We start from the raw sequence: 26,618 nt of genomic DNA, 5'->3' as shown, positions 1-26,618 counted from the left end.
TTATTCTTTCTTCCATCACCTTCAGAGACATTCAGATTGCTTGAGTCACAGTCACTCTGTCTATATCCATCTTTCAAACCAGAAAATTTTTTGAAACCTCTGCTTCTTTGTGGGTACAATTTATGGATGCGGGAGGGGAGCAATGAAAAAGCTGGTTGGAGTTTGTCCTCAATGTGTTTATAAGGAGTTCATGATGGTACATAACTGTTTCTTTCTCGCAAAAGTCCTTTCTTCCTTTTCTACATTATTCATATGCAAATTGATCTTTCTGTTGCTAAATTCATCTTGCGATGCAAAATTCCAAACAAAATAAGGATTCTCTGTTTTGTTTGAAGGCAATTAGTTATAAATATTGTTGTCATCCTGTTGTCCTGACTTCCTCCATCTCGTCTATTATATATGCCTTTAGTTCTGAAGATGCTCTCAGTGGTGGCTTAAACCAACTTTGTACTATGATGTCTTGAGCCTCTCTATAAATGCCTAAAGAGTTTTTGAGGGTGAGATGTTTGAATGTTACATTTAGCCTTCTGGGTTTAGTGAAAGATAAATGGAGATGCTAATACCAGAGAGTTACAATGCTTGATTAATTTTATATCTATATATAATCAATTTCAGAATGTTATAGAAATCCTTTTTATCTAGACAAAAAGTTGTATTATTATCTTTTAGACCTTTTTCTTAATTATCTCTGTTTTCTACTTGAATAATTATCTCCTAATTAGCCATTTGAAATAAATGAATAAGGAGGCAGAGTAAGAAGCAATATCACATTTATTACAAATAAAAGGTACAAGACTTTTGCACAACTCTCACAAATCTCCAGTAAATAGACTGAAAACATTTTTCTAATTCTCCTCACAACTACCACTCTCAAAACAAATTAATAATGGTGGTGAAAACTTCTTAAATACCAACAGAAGCTTTTATAACAAATTTTTAGAGTACTTTAAAATTATATATTGGACAACTAAGATTTTCTTGGATCCAGGTTTTTTATGTTGTTGGAATCAGATAATGAAATACAGAAAAATATTTTTCATTGCCCTTATAGGGATGCAAAGGGTATGGATATTTTGTGAAATAAATGGATATGATAGTTTGGCTAGTTAGGGGAAAACAAATAATATTTTCCCAGAGTTCAGAAATGCATTTAAAACATTAAAGGGTTAAGAAGATTCATTTTCAAAATAACTTTCTTTTTCTGTGTTTCTTAATCTCCATTGTTTATTGTATTGCTTTTGGTTAGTTCCCACCACAGACATTGAGCCTGTAACTGTGAGAACTGAGGCTGCAGTGACAACATTAGGTAATGACCTCTTATGTCTTTAAGTATGAGTTTTTTCTGCTCATTGTCTAATCTATTCCATCACTATTTGGGCTAAGGGTTTTTTCTTTCATAAGATTTTCTCATCATCCTCTTGTCGTTGAACTATATTCTTCATTTTGAATGTATTGGAAGTGCTTAAAACAAGTTACTTGGTTATAAGCCCATACGCCACTAGTGAACAGCGTCTGTGTCCCATTTTTCCCATATTATCCAGCTTTATTAATGCTTGACAGAGCCTGTGATTCTGCTCCAGTAGTGTTCTATGTTAAAACTGAATTTCAAATACAATTAGGAATGTCTGCCTGATAAATATCAATTATAATTCTGTGGGCATCTTACTTTCTGTTGTTTTAAGATATACAGAGAATTTTTGTTGTCTACCAACTATTTTAGAAAACAAAATGTGCTTATACTAATAACTTGTAATGGAATGTGTGTCTGAGCCAAGTAATTTCTTAGTACACTCTCCCAAAAGCAGGCAGGCCTGGGTCCCTCTCTGATGTGATGTCTACGTGCCTATGTCTGACTTCCCTTGGGTATGGGCCCTCTTTGAAAATCCTATGCCAGCAACTAATAATAAAGTTGCAGTTTATTTTTTTAAATTACATATATTCCATCTGTCTCAAAAGACCTGTCAGTAGACCAAAAAATACATATTTTTGCATATAGATGATCAGAAGAAAATTCTAAACCAAAGAGACAAATTTCTCAAGACTTAGGAAAACTTTAGAAAACCTAGAACCATGTGTAATCCTTTCTTTGGTTTCTGGAGTCATATGACTACAATAACCAGTTTCCTTTCTTTAGCTCCAAAAACATCGCAACGAACAAGAACACGTCGTCCACGTCCCAAACATAAAACCACGCCACGCCCAGAGACACCGCAGACCAAACTAGGTAAATAATATGTGGTTCCTTGTCCCTGTGGCATCCCATTGGATGTGGCATGGGGGTGGCAGTTTAACATGCCACCTTATAACCCACTTGACCCTTGGGGTGAAGGCCCAAGTCATGGAAAGCAGCTGCTACCAACACAGTGCTCTGGCGATACCTGTGACTTCCTCATTCTGCTTGCGTGAGGACCTCCTTGGTGCCTGGGAATTTTACTTGCTTCTCTGACACTCAATTACATTTTTCTCTTTGATTACTCAGCTCAGCAAAAACTGACCTGATTAGGTATCTAGTTAGCATATTTAGTTCAACCTGTCACACATTTTGAACATTTGTATCTGTGAGGAATATTTTAGAAAAAAACAAATGACTTACCTGTGTGAGACTCTTCATAATAGATATACAGGAATCTGAGGAAAAGCAAATATTTATTAAATTTTACCAACTGTTACGCACATCGTTAATTCTTAGAGAAGCAAAACATCTGTGGGCTGATAAGTGTAATGTGAACCTTTAGGGAGAACTCCATTCTACAAAAATTTTAAGAAAAATTAGCCAGGTATGGTGATGTACGCCTGTAGTCCTAACTACTTGAGTGAATGAGGTGGGAGGATCGCTTGAGCCCAGGAAGTCGAGACTGCAGTGAGCTACAATTGCACTCTTGCACTGTAGCCCGGGCAACAGAGCAAGAGCTCATCTCGTGGACCTTGAAATTTGTAGAGCCTGTAGATTTATTGGTGGATTGGTAGGAATCATATAAACAGAGGCAGGAAGGTGTCGTGTGAGGGTGACATTGGAAGGATAGGAACTGCAAATGCAACCTGATTGTAAGAAAGGCAAAGTTCTTTTAGTTGGACAGTAATGCTGCTTTTGATGGGTCTACAAAGAGCACTTCGAATGCCTGACTTTGATGATTGGATTTGAGCCAATTGGCTCCAGCACGCTCTCCTAACCTAGAGGTCAGGCCTTTTCTCTCCTGATAACAAAGAGATGCACTAACAAGTTTGATGGATTGAATGACCCTCTATATCTGGTTCTTTGTATGCCTTTGTTTGAACAGAGGTCTTGGTCTTTTTCCAAAGTGCACTCTTGACAAAGAAGAGCATTATCTGTTTTAGTCATTCATCAGTGTATCTGCTTAAACATATCAGTAATTGCATCTGTCGTGAACTAGGGCTTTGTTTTCCAGTTTATAGTGTAACTACACTTTCACATTAGTTTTTCCTAATTTTTAAACATAACGTTATTAGATGTCCTAAGATTTTTCTAAGCAGTGTTTTCTACTGTATTATCAGATAATATAAAAATAAGAAAAACTGGTAGCTAACCATATTACAGATGCTAAGGTTATATCTGTTTCATAAAAGCAAATAAATATGTACCCTCACTTGAGAACTTCAAAATGTTTGCTTTGTGGCTATAGAACCAATGCTATAATGGGAAAGTTCACTTTTCAAGAGAATGATGGCTTTTCTCTTGTGTTTAACATTTATTTCTTTTTAAAATTGCTTTTGATCGTTTCTTGCTACAGACTTTGGACCTATTACTCCTGGGACATCTTCAGGTAATGACTCTCTATGTCCTTCAGCAAGTGCTTTTTCTTACTCATTGTCAGATTTCGCTATGGTGCTATATAGGCTATGGTACCATCTTTTGTTGTCATCTCATTACAGTATTCATCTTAAAATATGGAAAACTTTCTTTTTAAAGAAATATGCAATGACTTAATTCAAGACAGCTATCTGCTCCATAGCCCAGCTTGAAACTGTGTCATGTCTGAGTCTCTGAACAATACTCTTAGAGCCAAGATCCAACTGCAATTCCCCATATATTCCTTATTTAGAGCACCAACATAGTATCAAATGATATCATGAAGTTTCTTTATGCACCTTTCTGTTTTTCAAGTTCTATGTAATTTTTTTTGCTTTATTGATGTTTCTGTGAATTTTATATACTTAGTTTAGTAAATTACCAAGTGGAAAATTTGCCCAAGCCTAGTTATCTTAAATTATAAGTGAATAGTGCAGGGTTGGTTAGAACCTCTCTCACACTACCAGAGTTAAGCAGTGATTTGGGTTAGGGACACTTTCAAGAAAATAATGATAGTTTCTAATGTTTGTTTCTTAAACATAATTATATATGTACAATATTTGTCTCTGGAGAAATCTCAGTTATCAAAGAAAACCTATTAAGATACTGAAGGAGAAAATTTCAAACCAAAGTGACAAAGTTCTGCCAACTCAAACTCTAACAAGTATTTTAAAACCTAGAGCTATGTCATCCTATTCACAGTGAATGGAGCCATCAGCACCATATTAATCCTAAATTTTCTTCCTTCAGCTCCAACAACAACAACAAAAAGAACCCGTCGTCCACATCCCAAACCTAAAACCACGCCCCATCCAGAAGTACCTCAGACTAAACTGGGTAAATATGTAGTTTCTGTTTTGTAGAATCCAAGCAGTCTACCACGATTGGGACTGTAAGTTCTATGTACATATAATCTATTGTGTCATGCCCTATATATCTCTTAAGAGTAAAAGCTACCGGTTAGTGAGGAGAACATAATAGCTTAGCATCTCTTGCTTCCTTTATAGGGATCTTCTCTGCTGATGATTATTTACTCTTCTTGCTCTTTTATTTCATTCCTGTCTTAAAGATAAAGCTGCTCAGTATTGAGCCAGCACAATCATTTAAATCAACTACTTTTATTAAGTCCCTTCTAATTCCCAGAGCCATATTAGTCCATACATCAGAAGTGGGAAGAATGTTTTCTTTCCCAATCAGTTTACACTGTAGTTGTAAACAAAAGCTATTCCTGCATAACCAGTTAGAAATGAATATGAGGCAGCATGTTTATGAAAATATAATTTCTTTCATGGTATAAATGCCACCTGCTAGAAGCATGGCAAATATTTAGAGGAGGAAAATGTCCAGGATAATTAGAAACCAGCATAGAAACTGGATGAGTAGAGGGATGAGGGAACAGAGGCTGATAAGCAGGGAATGTGTTGAAGCTGGCTCACCAGACAGAGGATAACTCGTTGATACGCTCCTGTTCAGTGATGAATTAAAGGGGGCTGGGATGTCTACTCAAGAGCTTAAATTTGATCTAGGGGGCTTCAATGATCCCTACTTCTGCACAGGATCATGCTTTTTCTGTTCTTAGAACTGAAGATACCCAGCCCAATGATACCAAAAACTGAGAGTTGGTTCTTCAGCTACTTATGTGAAGTACGGCTGTATTTATTAAAGACTTAGTCTCTTAATGAGTGTAGTCTCAGCTTCCTTTTGGCTGTTAGTATGTGTGGTGCACAAACTCTAGGGCAACCTCCCAATGATTCCCTGCTCCTGGAGTTAACACCTTTATATAATCCATCCTCTCCTCCTCATCCTCTCTCTTTCCCTCCCTGTCTCTCTCTCCCTCCCTGTCTCTCTCTCCCTTGTGTTAGCATGGCAGACACACCCCCAGCACATGCACCTATTCAACAGAGTGACACCCATCACCTTTGCTTTATTTTATTGGTTAAAAAGATGTCAGAGATCCAGCACACACTCAAGGGGAAGAGGTGACACAAAGGTGTTAACACCAGAGGCGGAAACCACTGGGGATCACCGTAGGGGCTCTCTGCTACACTGTGTTTGCTTCCAAATATAAATGTTTATTCTATCTATCATTATTGATTACTGCTTATAATGAGTGCTCTTTGGTTTTTTGGCTTCCACAAAAGTTCTAGTCTTTACCATATCTTTTTCTAAGAAAATGACTAGCCAGATTTTCTAGTGTTCATTAGAATCAGATGGTTAACCAACAACAAGATCTTACTATTGACCTCAGTGAGATGCTCAGCAAAGTCCAAAGGCTATTGCTGACTATCTTCTGAGTCAAATGAGTACCTGATTAAAGTTTGGAGAAATATTCAAAGGAAAAAAAATACATCCACTTTCTTTTGAGTTACGATATTAAGAATTAATTTTGCAGCCTTAGAAATCTGCTTTTTAGTGGTAAGATGAATGTTCCGACATTTCATGCGTTCACAAAATCTCTTTGGTTTCTTTTATTACTTTTGATCAGTTCCTGCCACAATCCTCGAACCAGTTCTTAGAACTGAGGCTCCAGGGACAACAGCAGGTAATGGCACATTATGTCCATCAACATCTGCCTCTCCTGCTCATTTCGAACCCATTCATCACCATCATAACCACAGCTTCTCCCATTTCACAAGGCTTCTGTGTTATCCTTTATCGTTCATTACTTCTTAATATATATAAGAGTATTAAAACAATTTCTTGTTGGTAAAAGAGCCAAGCATGAACTTAGGGTCGGTTTATATATTGCAATGTAATGACTTTGAATTACCCACATCTTGCCCCCACCTAACATTCTAACCACATTCTTTGTTACTAAGTTTCAAATATAATCACTGGAGGGTGGAGGTGAAGGTGTCTGTCCCTGATCTAGGCTGAGTAAGTCGGCACAGCTATTACGGTGTGACATAGTTCTCTTGCAGATCTAAATTTCTACATGTTTACTATCTGCATTTTATATATATATATATATATATATATATATATATATATATATATATATTTTACTCTTTACTGAAACAAGAACACACCCTTACCCCAAATGGCAATATATATATATATTTTGCCATTTGGGGTAAGGGTGTGTTCTTGTTTCAGTAAAGAGTAAAATTTTCCCAAGTACAGAGTAAAATATGCCCAAGGTTGGTAAATTTAAATTATAAGTACCATCACAAATATAAAATCACCCTATACCTACCCCCATCACCGCCATAACTCAGCAAGGTTTTAGAACTTGTTCTTCATTCAGGAATCCCTGTGAGAAGCTCCTTGAAATTTCATCAATAAACATATTTCTATGTGATTTTTATTCTTCAGAAAAAGCTACATGATAAAAAGAGACACCTTATTGAAATAGGGGCAAATATTTCAAACCCAAAAGAAACATTTCTTGGAAGTCAAGAAATTATAGCAAGTATAATCTTATCCACAGCTTCTGGAACCAAACACGCTGTATTAACCTGAAGTTTTCTTCCTTTAGCTCCCAAAGTGCCTCAACGAACTCATCATCCACATCCCAAACCTAAAACCACACCAAGTCCTGAAGAGCTTCAGACTGAACTGGGTAAATTTGTAGGTCATGCTTGAGGAATCCTAGAAGCCCACCCCAGTGGGACCCAAAGAGAATGAAGTAGCTGGGCATGGTCAGCAGCTGATTCCACATCAGACTAGGCAACGTGGAACAGGGCTGGGGAGATGATGTGGTTGCCAAATTCCTTATGCTTCTTTCTCAGCATCTATTTAATTCACTTCTCATTCAATTCCCTTCATCCTTTCAATGTTGAATGTATGCTGAAGTGAAACAGCCAGAGAAGGAACATATGTTCATGCAAGTGGGAGATTATTTCTTGTTAACTATAGGAGTCACGTAAGTCACAAATAAGGATCTAAGGCAGGAGTTGCCAAACATTTTCTAGACAGAGCCAGATAGTAAATTTTCTAGGCTTTCTGGGCCATATAGTCCCTGTAGTATTTTCTTCTTTTTTTTTTTTTTTTTTACAACCACTTAAAAACAGAAAAATCATTCTCAGGGGAAAATCATTCTGGGGGAAGAGTAATAGAGAAATTCAGAAAGGCAGGGAATGTATGGAAACCAGCCTGAGGAGGCAGTTTCTCTGACTGCCAGAGGCTGTCAGGCTTCTAGGTGTTGATCAGAACATTTCATTGAGGTGTCTGCAGCTAAGTGAGAAGGGTTCTTGAATGCTGGCCTGAGGAGTTTGGATTTTAGGTAGGAATCATCTGCATCCCTGTGCAGTCAGGCTTTATCTGGGTGTTGCCCAGCTGTATACCACAGACTGAGGGGCTGGCCCTCTTCTTGTCCTCTTAAGTACTCACATTGGACAAAGCTCATGGTCTTGTTCCAAAGATGAGCTTTCAGCAAAATGTGTATGGTCTACTATGCTCTGTTAGTTAGGTTCAGATCACCAAAGAATGAGAAAAACTCCTGGGACACTTCACATGGACCATTATCTGAATTATCTGACTACAAAGTAAATGACCATTCCTCCTAAGAGATGAATTGGTACCCAAGGACAGAGGTGCCATTTTCTGTCAGCTCAGGAGGCTAATTGTGTTTGCTTTGTGCTCTGGACAGATACGTCGTGACCTGGTAAAATTCTTTTTGAATGTTCTGAGTTTTTATAAATTTTTAATGTTTTGTTGGTGTTTTATTTTTATTATTTTTGGCCAGTTCCTGCTACAATCTTTGAACCAGTTTCTCCTATAAAAGAGGCTCCAGGGACAACATTCGGTAATGCCACTTTTTGATCTTCAGCAAGTGCTTTTTCTGCTCACTCTCAAGCTTGTTCCACTGTATACTGCCATTCAATTACATTTTTGGTTTTGTAACGGTTGAACATGCGTAAAACAAGTTGCCTCTTGCTCATAAGAGAGCTATATCTGAATCTAGTTTGGGATCTTTCCTGGTCTTTAACTTAAAATGTTTATCATATCATTTTGTTTTTGGCTTAACCAGAGTTCTCTGTTAGGGAGATTTCACATATTCTCGCGAGGTTCTGACCTGATCTACGCTAACCAGGCTGTAACACAGAAGTTTCTTTATATATCCCTTATACACCTCCCTTTTTATTTTTTTCCTTTTCTGGGGGTTTATATTTTTGTTTGTTTTTTTATCCCATGTACAACAATTCCCAAACATCTACCTTCTTAATCTGCCTGTTATTTTTGTTATTTTGTTAATATATGAGTAATATTTTTAGTAAATTAATCAACAGATAATGTGATCAAGGCTAGTAGATTTAAATAATAAACGGTGTCCTTAGTATAAATTGAATTCCCCCTAGTCTCCATCATAATCTGGATGATTTATAATCTTTTAAATCCAGGCAGGGCAATCTAGGAGAATGTGATAAACATATTAATCCTAAGTATCTGAATTAATAACTTTATTTAATCTGTCAAATTTGCATCTTTGCAAATTTGTTATTGAAGTGTCTTAAATAACAGGAGAAGATAAAGTATAGTAGGAGCAAAATTTTTGCTTTAGAAAGATATATTTTCTGAAGTTCCGGAAAATCTACCAAGCTTTGGAAAAGCTAAAGATTTTTTTTAAGTCTATGATGTGCAGAAGCATAAGATTTAAAATAACTAAAGGTTATCTTTTTCTACCTCCAAAAACCTCCCGTTGAACATATCATTCACAGCACAAACTTAATACCACTCCTTGTCTGGCTACTCTTGAGACTATACCAGATAAGTATAGGGTCTTTGGTTTATGGAGCTTAGCAGCCTGTCACTGATAGAAATAATAGACTCACCCCTTAGTGAGGGAGTCCAGAAGTTGTTACCCCTTCATGGTTGACAAGGAGTCAGTTTAGAAGAGACCTGCAGGATCTTCCCTTTTTGTAGTAGGAGACATGTTTTACTTCGCAGTCTGCAGGCTAGTTGAACACAAAAACTTTTCCCATGCAAAAAGCCTAGAGAATGAGAATAAGCCAGGGTGTTTTTGCAAATTAAAGATTTTTCTTGGGAATATAAATGTTAAGTGTTAGACTTATTGTAGGGTCTTAAAGTAAAAAATGAATTTAGGTTTCAACAGAGCCAGGAAAGAATTTGGGTCTTGAAGTCACATCACAATTTGCACAAATAGGAAGGTAAGAATGAACAAAGATTAAAAAATTGGATATAAATAGAGGCGACCAGAAAGGGCAGAGACCCTGCTTCTAGGGTCAGCCAAAACATTTTTGTTGGTAATTCTGCATTTGGATGACGCCATGGAAAGTGGACGGAGGGCTTGAACGTCTCATTCATTGAGACTGACATTGTTCTCATGAGCATCAGAAGTCTTTCTTCCACACTAGATCATGTTTTCCCTCTGCTAAGTGTGGACAATGATTTACTGGATGCCACAGACTGAGTGGCCACCCCTTACCCAGCCTCTTGAGTGCTTTTGTTTGGACAGAAGTGAAAAGTTCTTTCCAAAGTGGAGTTCCCAGCAAGATCATCAGTCATTTTTAGTTATTTGTGTGATGACCATTTGGATATTTCATCACTTTTTCTGCAACCATAATTTGATAAACATATAGTACATATTCTCTTTATTCAGCATCACTAAAGTGCAGATTAGTTTTTCACGTGCTTCTTGAGAATTATTAGAAACATATTTAAGTAAATGCCTTAAAACACCCTAAAGTCTTCCATGTTCGGATAAACACCATAACTACAGGAATTGTTTGCCTCATGTAGTGCTAAACAGAGACCAAAGATGATGACCATCTCATGAGATGGTGTACTTGATATAGTTCAGCCAAGTCTAGACAAAAACAATTAATTTCCATTTGAAAAAGGGCTGCCATTACAAAGCAGTATAAATTAGGTGGCTTAAATAACGGAAGTCTATTTCTCACAACTCTGGAGGCTGAAAGTCCAAGATCAATGTGTCTGCAAGTGTGGTTTCTCTTGAGGCCTCTCTCTTTGTCTTGCAGATGGCCACCTTCTCACTGTATCCTCACACGGCCTTTCCTTTGTGTGTGCAGCTCATGCCTCTCTTTTGTATGAGTCCATCAGTCCTGTTGAAGTAGAGTTCTACCCTTATGACCTCATTTAACCTTAATTATCTCTTTAAAGGTCTCACTATGAGGATTAGGGCTTTGACGTATGAATTTGATATGTTGGGGGTGGGGGGTGGAAATATAATTCAGTCCTAATGCCCTTCCCAGAAACACTTCCTAGAGGCAGTGTTACACAAGCAAGATACGTTTTGATATGAATACTATAGCTCCCACACATATTTTACCATCTCTTTTGTTTATCTTATTACTTCAGTTCCTGTTACAGACCTCGAGCCTGTTACTTTTAGAACTGAGATCCCTGCAACAACCTTAGGTAACGACCCTACAATTACCTGACTGTTTGCCAAGTGCTTTTGCTGCTTGTTGTACAGTCCATTCAGTCTTCATCCCTATAACATGGCATGTCTTCCTCTACAAAATAGCAAACATCACTGCCTGTGACCATTCAACTATTTCTATCATCTGAAGAATACTGAAGCCTCCTAAAAACAAGTTTCCTGCTGTTTTTATGAGAGCCAGGCATGAGCTTAACTCAAAATATTTACCTGCCATGTGGCACATTTGAAATTATCATGTCATCCTGTGCTTCATTTGCAGAGTTCTATATTAACATTGAGTTTAAAACAAATTGGGATCTATTTCTTATCAAAGCTGACCGGCAATAACAGCTATTCTTACTCTCCTTTGCACATCTGAGTTTCTAGATTTAAAAAAAAATGCCCAGTATGTTTCTTTATTAGTGCTTTAAGTAATGATGTTTTATTACTAGTTTGACAACTAGGGAATTACTGAAGTCTGAAATCTTAAATTATAAGCCTCTTCCTTAATGTGACCCTAACTTCCTATCCCTTCTCATTGAGTACTCTGCCCCAATCATTTTTTTTTCCCCAGCAAGGAAGTTCTGTAAGTTTCTCAATACAAGTGCCTGAAAAGTACCATCAATGATAAAATGACACGTCATTATAAAAGGAATGAAAAAGTAAAACTAAAAACAACTAAAGTTCCTGGAACTATAGGAGATCTGACAAGTTTTGGAAAAACCTTTCCTCAGTATCCAGAATCATAAGACCTACAGTAACACAAGGCTTTTTCTTCCTTCAGCTACCAAAACATCAAAAAGAACCCGCCCTCCACGTCCCAGACCTAAAACTACACCAAGCCCTCAGGCACCTGAGACCAAACCCGGTAAATCTGTGATTCCTTGGTTTAAAGGTGATCCCTGGCAGCCTGTCGCAGTGGGGACTGAAGCAGTGCCAATGCTGAGCAACAACAGGTCTTATTCTCCCTAAGCACGAGGGCCTTGAAAGCTGAGCATCAGTACCATCTCCTCTGCTCAGCTTTCAAGGAGGATAGTGTGTGGGTGAGACCCAACTAGTGCCAGCATATCTTATTATTTCTATGTGAGACTTTTCTTTGAAACCACATAGTTAGTATATTTCTTACTGTCAAATTCCATTCACATCTTAAAGGTAGAACTTCTTTAGCAGAGCCAACATATTCAGTTCAAGTAAACGTAATTGTAAGTGTCTTGCATATTCCCGTTCCCACGCTGGCAACTATGGGTGATATGTCAGCTTTAGGAGAGTTATTTTACTGCAGAAAGCGTGGAGTTGAAGATATGTTTGCCTGACACAAATATAAAGTAGTGATCTTTGTGTTTTATCTCAAAAGAAAAGATCGAGGTGGGCTGGACTTGGACCTTGGGCCCACTGAGGATTTGGATGAATGGAGGGAAGAATGAACTAGGGCAGAAGGACCACATGTGTTGGGTCAGCTAGAAAGGCAGTCCAGTCTAGAGGGACTCCTTCTAGATGGTCATATACGACTGTTCATGATGGTGCATTTGGAAGGGTACATCAAGTCAGATGAAGAAGGATTTTGAGGACCTGATTCAGAAGCTTAGATTTGATACAGAAACATCAAAAGTCTTTGATTTCCACTTATTCTGGGCTGAGGGCAGACAGATGCTCTACCGATTATTACAGGCTGAGTGACCACCCTCTTCTCTTAGGTGTCATAGTTTGGACGGAGGTCTCAAACTCTGTCTATAGATGAGTTCTTGGCAAGATGAACATAGTCCACTTCAATGATTAATTTTTTATGTCGGTTTCAAACATATGAACTGTCTCTTGTATCCATGTTTACTTATATGTAATAAGCACTAATGTTCAGAAGTACAGAGTAATTGTGTCTTTTAAGACAATTTCTAAGTATACATGAGATAAATGCATTAAAATGTTTTCCAGTGCAGTTTTCCATATCAGAATTCATTAGTTAAAAACTTAATAGAATTTCTTGTTGACTTCTTTAACCTACTCAAGATAGTTCAAAAGCTAAGCCTGAGACTCACCATGCCTATAGTTTGGCCAAATCATCAATGAACAAACACACATTCTTCCCCTCAGTTAAGAAGTTAATTTTTTTCTTTGTTTCTCTGGAAGAATTGACATACCAGTAAAATTTGTTTGCATGTGAGTGTTCTAACTTCTCATATGTTTAAAAATCTCTTTGATTTACATGTTGTTTTGGTCAGTTCCTGCTACAGTCCTAGAACCTGTCACTCTTAGACCTGAGGCCTCAACAACATTAGGTAATGTTGATACACAGTGTTTTCGACAAGCTTCTTTTGCTTATTGTCAAACCTAGAGTTTCAATTTGTTTCTTGTGACGACAGTGTCATTCTTGATGGCCATTCAACTCTTCTTGAAATTATGAAGACTCTTAACTGTTGTTTTTAAGAGGAAGCAGTCATGCATGAATCTACTTGAGGACATTTATTTGCCATATAACCTGCTGGAAATTGTCATGTTATTCTGTGTTTTGTTTAAACAGTGTTTGTGATAAAGCTATGTTTCAAACGTATTAGTGGTTTTCTGAATCCTTCCTGGACAGATAAAGCTATTAACTCTCATAAAGCCAGAGGACCCACTGTGCTTCTAAATTTCTACCCTTTTTTCTATTTGCATAGAGATTTATTGTTTTGTCTCTAATAAGGTCATAATATGTTCAGATTTTAACAGCTCTACAGAATATGTGCCAAAAATTGAAAGAGTAAGTTGTAAATCTCAGATTTAGTGGAACTATCCTTTGTTATCCATTAAAATTTGGTAATAGTACTTAACCTTTTTGGTACCCAGTAAATCTACCCTATGAGATTTTCATTAAAATTTCTAATCTTTATTTCTCAAATTAAAAAGTGATTTTTGTCTTAAGGAGCTTTCTATTATAAAAGATCTATAAGGAGGAATGCACGTGACAAAAATCTCAAACTAAAAGGCAAATATCTATAAAGCAGTAGAGTCATGTTTTTTTTTTTTTTTACCTCGCACAGCTTCCAGAATCATAGATAATGTAGTTATGTTGTAACCCAAGAACTTCTTCCTTCAGCTTCCAAAACATCACAACGAACACGTCGTCCACGTCTCAGAACAAAAACCACACCACGTCCTGAAGCACCTGAATCCAAACCAGGTAAACTATGTGTTCCTGGTTTAAAGAGTCCCTGAAGCCTAAGCCAGTGGGGCCTCAAGAGTAATCCCAGTGGTTGGGAGTAACCAATAGGCCCCTGTGAGAGGGAAGCTACAACTCATGGTCAGCAGCAGATCCCACTGTGAAGATGTAAGAGAAACACTGTTAGGAGATCTGTGGAGCAACTGTGAATGCCTCATGCTTACTTTGTGCAGTCTTCTCTGGCACTGTGCATTTTATTAACTTCCATTTATCTCTTAAAAATAAAACTTCTTTAGAAAAATTAGACATATTCAGCTCAAGTCAACAAACATTAAGTGCCTTAGATATCCTCCCAGTCATATTAGCACATTTGGGGTATACATCAGATGTCAGAGATGCATTTTGATCCTCAAACCTGTAAGACAGTTGAGAACAGAAGCCTTTCCTTTGTAAATAAAGTAAAAGATGGTATGGGGCAGTATCTGTGCAAATGCAAGACTGGTTTTGGAGTGCTATCAACAAGATGTGCTTGGTGTGTAAATATTTGGAGCAGGGAAATATAGATTAAGGAGAAATGGAGCCTTGAAATCACCAAGGCACAGGGATGAGTAGAAGGGTGGGAAGAATAAAATCAAAAGGAAAAGACAAGTAGAGACCAACCAGAGGAGACAGTCTAACTGGACAACCGATATAAAGATGTCTTACTTTGCTGGGCACGGTGGCTCACACCTGTAATCCTAGCACTTTGGGAGGCTGAGGTGGGTGGATCATGAGGTCAGGAGTTCAAGACCAGCCTGGCCAAGATGGTGAAACCCCGTCTCTACTAAAAATACAAAAATTAGCTGGGCATGGTGGTGGGTGCCTGTAATCCCAGCTACTCAGGAGGCTGAGGCAGAGAATTGCTTGAACCCCAGGAGGTGGAGGTTGCAGTGAGCCGAGATCACGCCACTGCACTCCAGCCTTGGTGACAGAACAAGACTCCATCTCAAAAAAAAAAGTCTTACTTCAAGATGACAGGCAAATCCCTTCTGAATCTCACTAGGACCATGGATACCCATGGTGGAGATGCCTAGGTCCTTGATGGAGCAGTTGAGATTTGATCTGGTAGACATCAGCAAGCTGTTCTTTCCACATGAAGGCATGTTCTTTCTTTGCTCAGAATGGAGGAATATCCTACTCAATTCATCATGCTAAGGCCTCCCTCTCTTTCCAAAGATGAATTCTTAGCAATACCTACATAGTCCATTTTGGATTATTAATTAGATAACCAGAGAATGAAGAATAAGGAAATAGGTACCTGAGTTAGGTATAGTCAAATTTTAGGAAATCAACTGTCTACTTTTTGAGTTTTAACAGTTTTTAAAGGTTGCTATATAATTCTATAAGCTGTATTATACTAGTAAGACTCATTTTTGAAGAAAAGTTTTGAGTTTACATTCATTTAAAATAATCATTTGGTTAATTTTAATGCTTTTGGTCAGTTCCTACTGCAGAGCTCAAACCTGTTACACTCAGAACTGAGACTTGGGTGACAACACAAGGTAATAGCACGTTGCAATCCTCATTGAGTGTTCTTCCTTCTCATCGTCAAACCCATTCCATCATCATAGCCGCAGATTCTTATGCTTTTTAAGACTACATCGTCATTCTGTGTTGTCATTCCATCATATTCTTCATCCTAAAAGTATTGAAAATTCTGACTCTTAAAATAAATCACCCTTTGTTTTTAAAAGAGCCATGCATGAACCTAACTCAGGCTATGTTTTGGGTATGTAACCATCTGAAATTATTTCGTCATCTAGTATGTTTTTTAACCAATTTTTTTTGTTAAAGGTGACTTTAAAATGCAGTTTTCTTGATTCTAACATTATTGTGATACCAGAGAGTTTCTTTATGAATCTAAAGTTCTATTTACTCATTTATTTTTGCTATCTATGTGACATTCTCTGATTGACATTTTCATTGATTATGTGGTCTTATTTTAGTAATTGTCAAAGAACTTATAACTGACCACCACCACTATATTTTAGCAGTGACTCTTGATCTTTTTATTTGATGAGTCCTATTGACTATTCTTCACTTCTTAATTTAGCAATTTCATTTTAGAATATGACACTTCCTCCCAATCAACTTTCTTCAATTGTAAAAGGAGACATACTATTATAATAATAGTGAATGTTTCTAATTAAAAAGTTAAAAAGACAAATTTCCTGAAATATGAGAAAATCTAGTAAGTTTTAAGAGATCTCAAACCGTATGTCATGCTACTCATAGCTTCTGAACTACGGACTCCGTAGTAACTGAAGGTTTTCTTTCTTCAGCTCCTAAAACATCACAACGAACTCGTCGTCCACGTCCCAAAACTAAAACCACACCAAGTCCTGAGGTTCCTCAAACCAAACCGGGTAAATTTGGGTTTCTGGTTAAAGTAGCTCATCCTAGCTGCTCTCAGGAATTTATAACTGATGCCAATGATGGGAGTGATGGCCTGTGTGAGCACCACGTGGATGAAGGCAAAAAAGATCTGCTATTGCTCCCCCTGTTGAGTTAGCAAAGGATAACGCAGTTGGGATAGATCTGTGTGGCAGGTGAATTCCTTGCATTTTCTGCATATAGGTTTGTCTCTTACTGTGTATCTTATTTACTAATTCTTTCTTTTTTTCTTTTTTCTTTTCTTTTTTTTTTTTTTGAGACAGAGTCTTACTCTGTTGCCCAGGCTGGAGTGTAGTGGCGCGATCTCAGCTCACTGCAACCTCCACCTCCCGGTTCAAGCAATTCTCCTGCCTCAGCCTCCTGAGTAGCTGGGATTACAGGCGCGTGCCACCACACCCAGCTAATTTTTGTATTTTCAGTAGAGACGGGTTTCACCATGTTAGTCAGACTGGTCTCAAACTCCTGACCTTATTATCTGCTTGCCTCAGCCTCCCAAAGTGCTGGGATTACAGGTGTAAGCCACCATGCCCGGCCTCTTATTTACTACTTTTTATTTCATTCAATTGTCCTCATAAATACAAAAATGTGTTAAATAGAACCAGGCATTTTTATTTCTAGAAAAAAATTTAAGTGCCTTCTATCTTCTCACAGCTGCATCAACAACTGTGAGGCTATCACAGGAGAAGGAAGCTGGTTTTTCACATCTTACTCTGTAGTATAGTCAAGATCAAAACCTGTCCCAGTATGAAACATTCAAAGATTGAAGCAAGGGAGTATATCTGGGTAAATTGAACTTGTTTTGAGGGGTGCTGTACACATCTAAAAGCTTAGAAAAAGAAAATGTTATGAAGAATAAGAATAAATAATTGGAAAGAAGTTGGGTCTTAAAATCTTAGAGATGAAGAGAGTCAGACAGGAAGGGTAGAGGCAAGTCAGAGGGCACAGGCTTCTTGAAACACACAGGATTCTGCTTCTAAGTAGTGATGACAGCTGCATTTGGAAGGGTTTATAAGAGCAGTTGAAGAAAGTCCTTAGCAGTTTGCATCTGACCCAAGAAGCATCACCCATCTAGGGTCCTGCACTTTAGAGAGTAGAGAGCTACTCTGCGTGTTTGTCCCTTCTCCTGATTTGTTGAGTGCCTTTACTGCAAATGAAATCTCAGCCTTTGATTCATTTTGCTTTATTCTTTGCTATGTCTTCTCTCAAACAGGCTGCTGACTGTATTCGTGCTCATTTAGACACACTGTTAAAGCTTCCACAAACATACCAACAGTTACTAGGACAGTTAGATAAGTATATATTTGGCAAAATGTCTGAATAAGCTTCTAGGGCAGTCTTCTACAATAGTTGGAACTAAGTACTCAGACACCTAGGAGAATCTTACGTGGGCTTTATTGAGATGTGTGCCAAATTGTGTAGGCTGTGACTAAGTGCCTTTTAAAAAAATTGTTTATCTGGCTATAAGATGGCCAAGTCTTCAAATAACAAGTATCAAATTTCAGAAAATTTCTTAAAATTGCTATATACTGATTGAAGCAGTATTATACTGGAAAGATATAATTTACTGGCTTTTCACAAGTTTATTTCATTGCTTTTAATTAGTTCCTGCTACAGATCTTGAACCTGGTACTCTCAGAACTGAAGCTCCAAAAACCATGGGTAATGAGAATGTGTGTCCTTCAAATAGTGCTTTTCCTGCTTATTGTCATACCACTGTAGTCAGTTTCTTCTTCATCATAAGACCATCCTGTCATTCTTTGTCATCATTCCATTATAGTCTTTATCTTGAAATTATGCTAGGCTCTGTGTCACATTATCAGTTGAATTTGAGAGAACTGTGCATGAACTAAAATCAGGACATCAAACTGCTTTTAACCGTTCAATGTGTCATGCGATCATGTGCATTTGTTTAAACAGCATTGACCATTTTAAGCTGCATTTCAAACACGAATCTCTGTGCCTTATTTATGCTGCTTGTTCCTCATCGATTGTAGGGAAGCACAGTGTTTCTTTGCTCATATTATTTTTCATTATATTAGGATCTGTGTAATATTGATTTTTTTGTTTCAAGGAATGATGTTTTTAGTAAATTGTCAAATTGTAAAATGTACCTAAGTCTTGAAAGTTTTAATCAGAGGCTTCCATAATAGGATAGACTGACTCTTTATTCATCTCTATTAAGATTTAACAGTTTCTTAACTTTTACTGAATCAAGGAATACATTGAGATTTTGATGAGCACAGTTTATTAATTATATGGTGTTCTTTATGCTTTCATACATATGAACTCTTTATTGTATCCATAGTTACTTAGACAGTAGATAACAAGACATTTATCCCAACTTCTATAGATGTGCAAGTAGACTGATAAATGCCTTTTTCAGTACAGTTAGAAAAGCATATATTATGCAAATGTGTAAAAAGCTTGTCCAACAATCTTCCACTAATGTGTAGCAAGAATCAGATAATCAAACATCTAGGAGAATGTTTTGTTGACCACATAGTGATATTAAGCTGAGTGCAATGCTATCTTCCAAGTCTGTCTTATGAGACTAATGGGTACCTGACCATGGTTTGGCCAAATCTGCAAAAAACAAGTCTTACTTTTCTCTCAGTTCCGAAGCTTAAAAATTGACATGGGAAATTAATATTCAAGTTAAATCTCTTTGCTTTATTTTATTATTTTTGTCTAGTTGTTACTACAGTCCTTGAACCTGACACTTTTAGAACCAAGGTTCCAGAAACAACATTAGGTAATGATATTCTGTGTTCCTGAATAATTTTTTCCTGCTTATTTTCAAATCCATTCCATCATTAACATAATCACATTGTCATCAGCTTTGTAGGACTATCTTGTCATCTTCTGCTATCCTTCAACTTTATATTGTCCTTCAACTTTATATTGGAGTATTAGTGATGCTTAGAAGTTACCTATTATTTTCAAAAGCTATGCATGGACCTAGTTCAGAGTCTACCATGTAATCTTATTTGAATTTGTGTCATGTACTTTTGTCTAAACAGCATTCATGTCATTCATGTCTAAAGCTAAATTTCAAACACAGTTGCTAGTGGCTATATCTTACCTAAACTGACTAAACTCTAACAGTTATGGTATCATGGATTCTTTGGCATACTCAAAAGATTTAGTGTGAGCCTAAGACTCTATCATCCAGAGTTTGGCTCTAGTGTTTTTGAAGTTAAAGATGTATGAGTCTCTTCACTTTTCAACTTGATTTTATACATAAGTTTTCTCTCTCAAGAATCTTCAGTGATTAAAAAAATTAACAAAATAGAAAATATTTTAATCTTAAAAGACATATGACTTAAGTCTCAAGGAAATATGACATACCTTTAAAAACCTAAAAGTTTTGTCTCCAAAGCCAACTGCACTAGAGTAATCCAAAGTTTCTTCCTTCAGCTCCTAAAACACAACGGACACGTCGTCCCCGTCCCAGACCCAAAACTACATCAAGTCCTGAAGTACCTCAGAACAAATCGGGTAAATGTATCAATCCTTGGTTTAAGTAGCCAAGGAACCTGAACCCTGGCAGACTGTCCCAATAAAGTCCTAAAGAAATGCCTATGACGGGAAGTAACAGTCATCATGTTTTCTAAGAATCAAATTATTTGACATGAGTAGCAGCTGCTTCTCGTACAGAGCTGTCCAGGAGAACATGGCTTGGGGACACTTGTGTGCCTGATCTCCTAAATGACTTGGTTTGGATGATGTTCTTGGTCACTCTTTAAAGATGTGTTTACAGCGAGATTAGCATACTCATGGGTATTTATTGCTATATCTGCATTGAAACATGTGATCCATTTGTTATAGACATGATTACATGAACAGGCATTTTTTTCAACTTCCAAGAAAAGCAACTGTCTTATATATTTATAAAGTAATATATAAGTAATATATAAAGTAATATATAAAAAAGTAATATATCAGTTACTTTCATATATATTTCTCTATATATTTTCGTATCTGTTACCTAAACAAATTTCCAAAGCCAAACATCCATACCAGTTAGAAAACCAAATACCTAGGAAAATCTCATGTGGATAATATCAAAATATGTAGCAGAGTTCAAAGGTTGTAACTACCTTCTGTGATGAATTGTTCTAGCTAGTGTGGCCAAATCTTCCAAAAGCAACTATGTGCTTCCTATCAATTCAAAAGTTTTAAAAAATTGTGTATCATTTGAAACCCATGTTTTAAAATAAAAATTGAGGATTTTTTTTAAAAAATGTCTTTAAGCTTTCTTGTATTCATGTTGTTGCTTTTGGTTAGTTTCTGTTACAGGCTTTGAACCTGTTGTTCATAGTACTGATGCTCCAGGAACAACATTTGGTAATGATTTTTGTGACTTGCATTAAATGCTTTTTATTGCCATTTAAAAACCCACTTGAGCACTGTCATGACCAGAGTTGCTTCTGCTTCCTGAGACTCTGTTATTCCATTCTACACTTCATTTTAAAATAGTCAGCAGTTTTAATTCAAGTGTTACCTGTTGTTTTTCGCAGATGTCCCTGGACCCAGTGAAGGACAGCTGTCCATCATGAAACTCTCTTTAAAATTGTACCATATGATTCAGTGTTAAATCTGAGGTCCAAATTGGTATTTAGTATTTACAGATCTAAATACCCTTCCATTTGGTATTTAGCCTATTTTAAGGAATAAGGTGTCCTTATTACATTAAAATAGCTTTTCCCTGAAAGTTCCAGGCTCGTCAATCATTGATAAGCTTGACCACTGTTCTTCACCACGGTTTAGTAATGGCTCTTAATCTTTGCTAAGTAGGAATCCCTCTGAATATCTATGCATGTTCAATATTTATTCCTTTAATCACTTCATATGTGATTTTGGTCTCTAAAGGAACCCTTAGTGATGATCAGAAACAAAGTAATTTTTTTTTAATTTAGGAAATAAGCTCAAGGAAATCTAACATGTTTTAGAAAACATAAGTCTATATACAATGCTTTCAATGATTTCTAGACCTACAAACACTATAGCAACCTAAGATCATCATCTTTTAGTTTCAAAAACATAAAGGAGGATGAATAGGGGTTATTCGATCCCTCAGACCTTAAACTCCCTAAACCCTCTCAGCTGAAATAACGAAAATCTATGGCTTAGGTTTTAGAAGGTTTAAGGAGTCTTAGCCCATTGCACTTGAATCACAGGTATGACAATAAGCTTGAATATCTTCCCATTTCTTTGCCTTCTAAGAGAAAAGGCACTTATAGTGGTCAACAGCTTGACAATTACAGGGCTCATTATTGATTCATAGCTGAGGGAGATCTATCCAGTGGCTAAATTCATCGTGTGCCCTACATAAGGACTGTATCTTACAAAGGATCAATCTTATACAATTCTTATTCCATTTCATTCATCTCTTTCTCAATGGTGCTGCTACTTTTCCTTAAGAAAACAATCATTTCCTCATTCTTTGTATACCCAACACCATATTAACAGTTGAGTGGGGTGGAATAAGAAGCAGAGGTAGAAACCGAAAGAAAGGACACATTTTACCTCTTAAAGTACAAAGTAATTGTGAAGAAACCCAAAGGTTTTCTTAGATACAGTTTTCTAGATATAGAGCAATTTCCTCCTATGAGAACTGCTTGTTTAGTTGAGTAGTAAAAACAAAATATTTACAGGAGTCAAGGAACGATGTGGGCTGATGACAGAGAGTAGTTGGACTTTGAAATAATTATAGGATTTGGATTAGAGGGTGGAAGGATGGGAACAGCACAAATAAAACAAGTATCAATACTTGTTAAGGGTGGCTAAGGGGATGGTGAAACTAAAGTATAGAACAAAACGCTCCTAGATGATATTCAACATTTTGTTAATGTTACTATCATGAAATCAGCTATAGGCAGCTCTTAGCTCTTGTGGGAACTGAGATTCAGATACAATAGTCCATGAGAACTTAATTTTCCAAATAGGCTCCTGCTTTTTCAGAAGGACATTTTGAACCAGGAGTCAGCAATTTTTTTTCTGTGAAAAGTTAAACAATAACTTTTAGAATTTGTGGGTCAGTTTCCGTTACAGCTACTCAATTCTGCTGTTTTAGCTTGAAGGCAACCAAAGCTGATGCATGAATATGCCCTGAACAATTTTAGTTCATTCTATGGCTATGTTCCAATAAAACTTTATTTGAATTTCATACCATTTTCACGTGTCATGAAATATCACTTTTCATTTTTCCCATTGCTTAAAAAAAAATGTGAGAACCATTATTGGCCCACTGGCGAGACTTGGAAGGGCTATAGTTTGCTGACTTCTGCTTTAAATAGGGCACATTCTGTATGGCTCTCCATAATCTCATGATTTTCAGGGTCTGTGTATTTTAGTTCACTGCTACCTCTGTCTAAAACCTGTGAAATAAATAACTGAAAATTACTCTTACAATTGAGACCCTCTTCTTTCAGCTCCGACTGAACTGCAAACTCTTATTTTGAAACCAGTGACATCACCAAGCCTAGAAATGACAGAAAGTCAACTTGGTAAATAGATTGTTTTATCTGTCTGGGTATACTGTGTGCTTTAAGAGGCATACTGTAAGTCTCTAAGTTATATTTCCAAAGATAAAAAAATGAAAAAGGAATACACATTAATAACTGTAAATACTGCACAATGCTCTTTTTTGTGATTGCATGTTGTTAAATTAGTAATACATTAATATCACCACTTGAATGTATAAAAGTACTTTTCATTGCATTTGTATCATTCTAGAAAATAATCACATATCTGATTAAGTGGTTGCAAACCACTTAGAAGAACTAATTTTATTCTTTATCCTTATTTTTTCAACATTTACAAGTTTGTGGCTCTCTTTAATAGTAAATTAAATTTGTGCTAAAAGAACACTAGTTCAATTGTGACCATCAAGGAAGGAGAAATTTCTCACTTCAGTAAAAATAATAAAACTTCCTCATAAACAATGTGAATCCTTTCAAATATACTGCCCTTCAAGCTTGTAAATAGGCCAGGCATAGTGGCTTACACCTGTAATCCCAACAATTTGGTAGGCCAAGGCTGGCGGATTGCTTGAGCTCAGAATTTTATGACCAGCCTCGGCAACATGGCAAAACCCCAACTCTACAAAAAATACAAAAATTAGCTGGGCATAGTAGTGCACGCCTGTAGTCCCAGCTACTTAGGAGGGTGAGGTAGGAGGATCACTTGAGCCCAGGAGGTCAAGACTGCAGTGAGCCATGTTCATGCCACCCTACTCCATCTTGTTGACAAAGCCAGATCCTGTCTTGGGAAAAAAAAAATGGATGCAAATTTTAAAAATCAGTATTAGCAATGTTGTTGCTACTTCCTGACATTTATTTTAAAACACTGGATACTATATTTTTCTACCATAGGACTGTAATTTCTTTCCATCTCTTTTGAGTATCTTTTGATTAATGACATTTTGGTACTCATGTTGAATGTACAAACTAGGTTGTTAATGGTAACCTACGGTAGTTATAATGTTGTGAATTCAGTTCAGTTATGAGAGCTTCCCTTAGTGTTAATAATGTTGTTACCCCAACAGTTAACATTGAACACTTACTGGATGCAAAGCACTTTTGTAAATACTTACAACCTATCTTTTATCAATTGTACCGTTTTCTGTTTTTTACTAGTTTCTGATGTTCTGGAATTGGTTACATTTAGTACTGAGTCACCAAAGGAGACCATAGGTAAAAATGTTCCCCAATGGGAAGTCAAGCATATGTGCTTTTCCATCTCATTGCAAAGTCATCTCTGGATGTCCTCATGCTTTGTGACATTTCATAGCCACCTGCTCCTCACAGCTTGTCTGTGCTCATCCAATGGGTCTTGAATGTCATTGTATACAGCACTTTGTGTTCACATCTGCTGTATTGCTATGCAAGTTTCATAATTTCCTTATTCTCACTCAAAATGAAAATTTTAACCTTTTCTGATTGCTCTTTCAATATGAATATGTACAACCTATTTTTCATTTTCATATCACTTTTAGGATTCATCCCGTGCTTTTGCTCTCCAAGTACTCATTCTATATGTGTTTCTAACTGGAATTCTTATACGAAAAAAAAATGAAAGTGGAATTATCTGCTTTGTTCCAGGTAGCATTGCTGTTGACTCTGCCATACATTATGTACGGGGTGTGCGTGTTTCCCACATAGCACACTGCCTTCATTTCCTGCTTTCATTTCTGCCCTCCTAAATTGTGTCATCTTCATAATCTACCTAAATGTTAATTATTCTCAAGAATATATCTGCTTAAGAGAGCTCAATTCTATTTTTAAATTAAATGCAGGGTTCTATTACAGTGTGCTTTGGGTTGCCCACCACTAACCAGCCATTCCTGTTTCTTCCCTAGCACCAGCCAAAACAGACTATGTATATCCCACTGCCAAAGCACCACTCTGGCCACAGGAGCCAAAGACTGAAGGTAGCAAAGGTTTTAATGCTTTGATTCATTTATTCCACACATTTTAAATTAACATCAGTTACATCCACGGAATATGAAAGTTCAAGCTGTGGTACTTGATTCACAATTAAACAGATTTGAAGAGCTACAGCTTCCAACATTCTTGAATTCTTAAAGTGATAATTGACTCTCTCTGAATACAGAAATAAATTCGTCTTTCTCTGCTGAAGTCTAAAGGTTGAGGCATAATAACATTTGAAACCCAGTTAATGACAATTAAAACATTAATATTAATTGGAGGATTCGTATTATAGAATAGGATTTTCCTCCTAATTCTTTTTTCCTGTCTAAATCCATTGTCCCTGTCTGTAAAATTATGATGCAAATTATTAATAAAATTTGATATTCAAAAAATACTTTACTATAGCTTAATATCTTACAGTTTCTAAAATTTTTCTCCTTTGTTTTGGTACAGTTGTGGAATCTATTACATATGTGTCTGAACCACCTGAGACCACACTAGGTAATAACCTCGGTAGCCCAACCCTACGTGCTCTCTGTCCTCATTGCCACCATCGCCTGAGAACCTCCGGGTCTCTCTCATTGTGAATTCATGTTACACCGTCACTCTTCGCCATGGCAGTTACTTTTCTTTCAAGGTGCTCCTATCCATAACCATTGTCCAAAAATGTCCTTCCTCCCATTCAGTTGTGTAACAAGACTTTGCTTTTTTTCTCTTCTTAAGTCAGCAGAACTGTTGAATCTAAAATATTTTTTTCCTAACGCTGTACATCCTGCCAGCTTGGCATTGTGTTGAATGTTTCAGATAATGCTTTTTTGGCGCAATGATCCATTTATACTTTCTGACCTAGCAACATACTTTGCATTAACACTTATCCCATCACAGTTATTTACATATGTGGTTTTCTTCTCCATTCTTTAAGTGAAATTCAGTGCTGCTTGAATGACTCATACTATAATATTTTTAAAATTCCTTTTTTCCCTTCATGATTCCTATTGAATATATCTTTGTAGCATTGTTGAGGAGGTAGAGTTCTAATGTGAAATGAGAATTTTAGAAGTACTTTGTAAGCTTCATTTGCAACCTTTTTTTTAACCAAATGCATTATGAAGGAGTAGGAACACCGTTTCGCTGCAGACTTGCAATTTTCTTTATTTTAAAAAATCAATTTGTTACCATCCTGCCTGTTATCTGTACTCAAGGTCTGTCAAGTGCTATAGTAACCCGCGTACTTTCCTTCAATTACCATAGAAACGTCGCCTCTGCCTTCTCAGTCTATAACCCTACCCAGCCCAGATGAGCCTCAGACTGAACCCGGTAAATACATTATTTTGTATGTCATATATGAGGTGAGTGTTTGCAGAATGTCAGTATGGTCACTTCAAGGCATCAGAGGCCCTGACTTTATCATTCTGCCCACAGACTTTGATGGGTAATCCTACCTGTCTGATATCCTGCTATCAT

General features: G+C 36.9%; 1 protein-coding gene across 50 annotated transcripts in view; it reads left to right on the top strand.

The window, feature by feature from the left end:
• ABI3BP (ABI family member 3 binding protein) overlaps window positions 1-26,618 on the top strand; it is a 255,252-nt gene that overhangs the window by 166,862 nt on the left and 61,772 nt on the right. For 18 of the 50 annotated variants that reach the window (XM_063661543.1, XM_063661552.1, XM_054479887.2 and 15 more), the window contains 22 exons: window positions 1,247-1,306; window positions 2,135-2,224; window positions 3,750-3,782; window positions 4,559-4,645; window positions 6,294-6,350; window positions 7,287-7,370; window positions 8,496-8,555; window positions 11,090-11,149; window positions 11,938-12,021; window positions 13,370-13,426; window positions 14,224-14,307; window positions 15,768-15,827; window positions 16,608-16,691; window positions 18,322-18,378; window positions 19,412-19,471; window positions 20,137-20,217; window positions 21,007-21,066; window positions 23,154-23,228; window positions 24,360-24,416; window positions 25,082-25,153; window positions 25,608-25,655; window positions 26,406-26,471. In XM_063661543.1, coding sequence (XP_063517613.1) covers window positions 1,247-1,306; window positions 2,135-2,224; window positions 3,750-3,782; window positions 4,559-4,645; window positions 6,294-6,350; window positions 7,287-7,370; window positions 8,496-8,555; window positions 11,090-11,149; window positions 11,938-12,021; window positions 13,370-13,426; window positions 14,224-14,307; window positions 15,768-15,827; window positions 16,608-16,691; window positions 18,322-18,378; window positions 19,412-19,471; window positions 20,137-20,217; window positions 21,007-21,066; window positions 23,154-23,228; window positions 24,360-24,416; window positions 25,082-25,153; window positions 25,608-25,655; window positions 26,406-26,471 — 1,476 coding nt within the window. The remainder of the gene's footprint in view (window positions 1-1,246; window positions 1,307-2,134; window positions 2,225-3,749; window positions 3,783-4,558; window positions 4,646-6,293; window positions 6,351-7,286; window positions 7,371-8,495; window positions 8,556-11,089; window positions 11,150-11,937; window positions 12,022-13,369; window positions 13,427-14,223; window positions 14,308-15,767; window positions 15,828-16,607; window positions 16,692-18,321; window positions 18,379-19,411; window positions 19,472-20,136; window positions 20,218-21,006; window positions 21,067-23,153; window positions 23,229-24,359; window positions 24,417-25,081; window positions 25,154-25,607; window positions 25,656-26,405; window positions 26,472-26,618) is intronic. The other 32 variants (XM_063661531.1, XM_063661537.1, XM_063661530.1 and 29 more) reach the window with 16 other exon arrangements.

This window comes from Pongo pygmaeus, chromosome 2, assembly GCF_028885625.2.
Source record: "Pongo pygmaeus isolate AG05252 chromosome 2, NHGRI_mPonPyg2-v2.0_pri, whole genome shotgun sequence".
Classification (NCBI taxonomy): Eukaryota; Metazoa; Chordata; class Mammalia; order Primates; family Hominidae; genus Pongo; species Pongo pygmaeus.
Note: the sequence above shows the minus strand (reverse complement) of the source record. Positions and strands in the feature narration are given on the sequence as shown.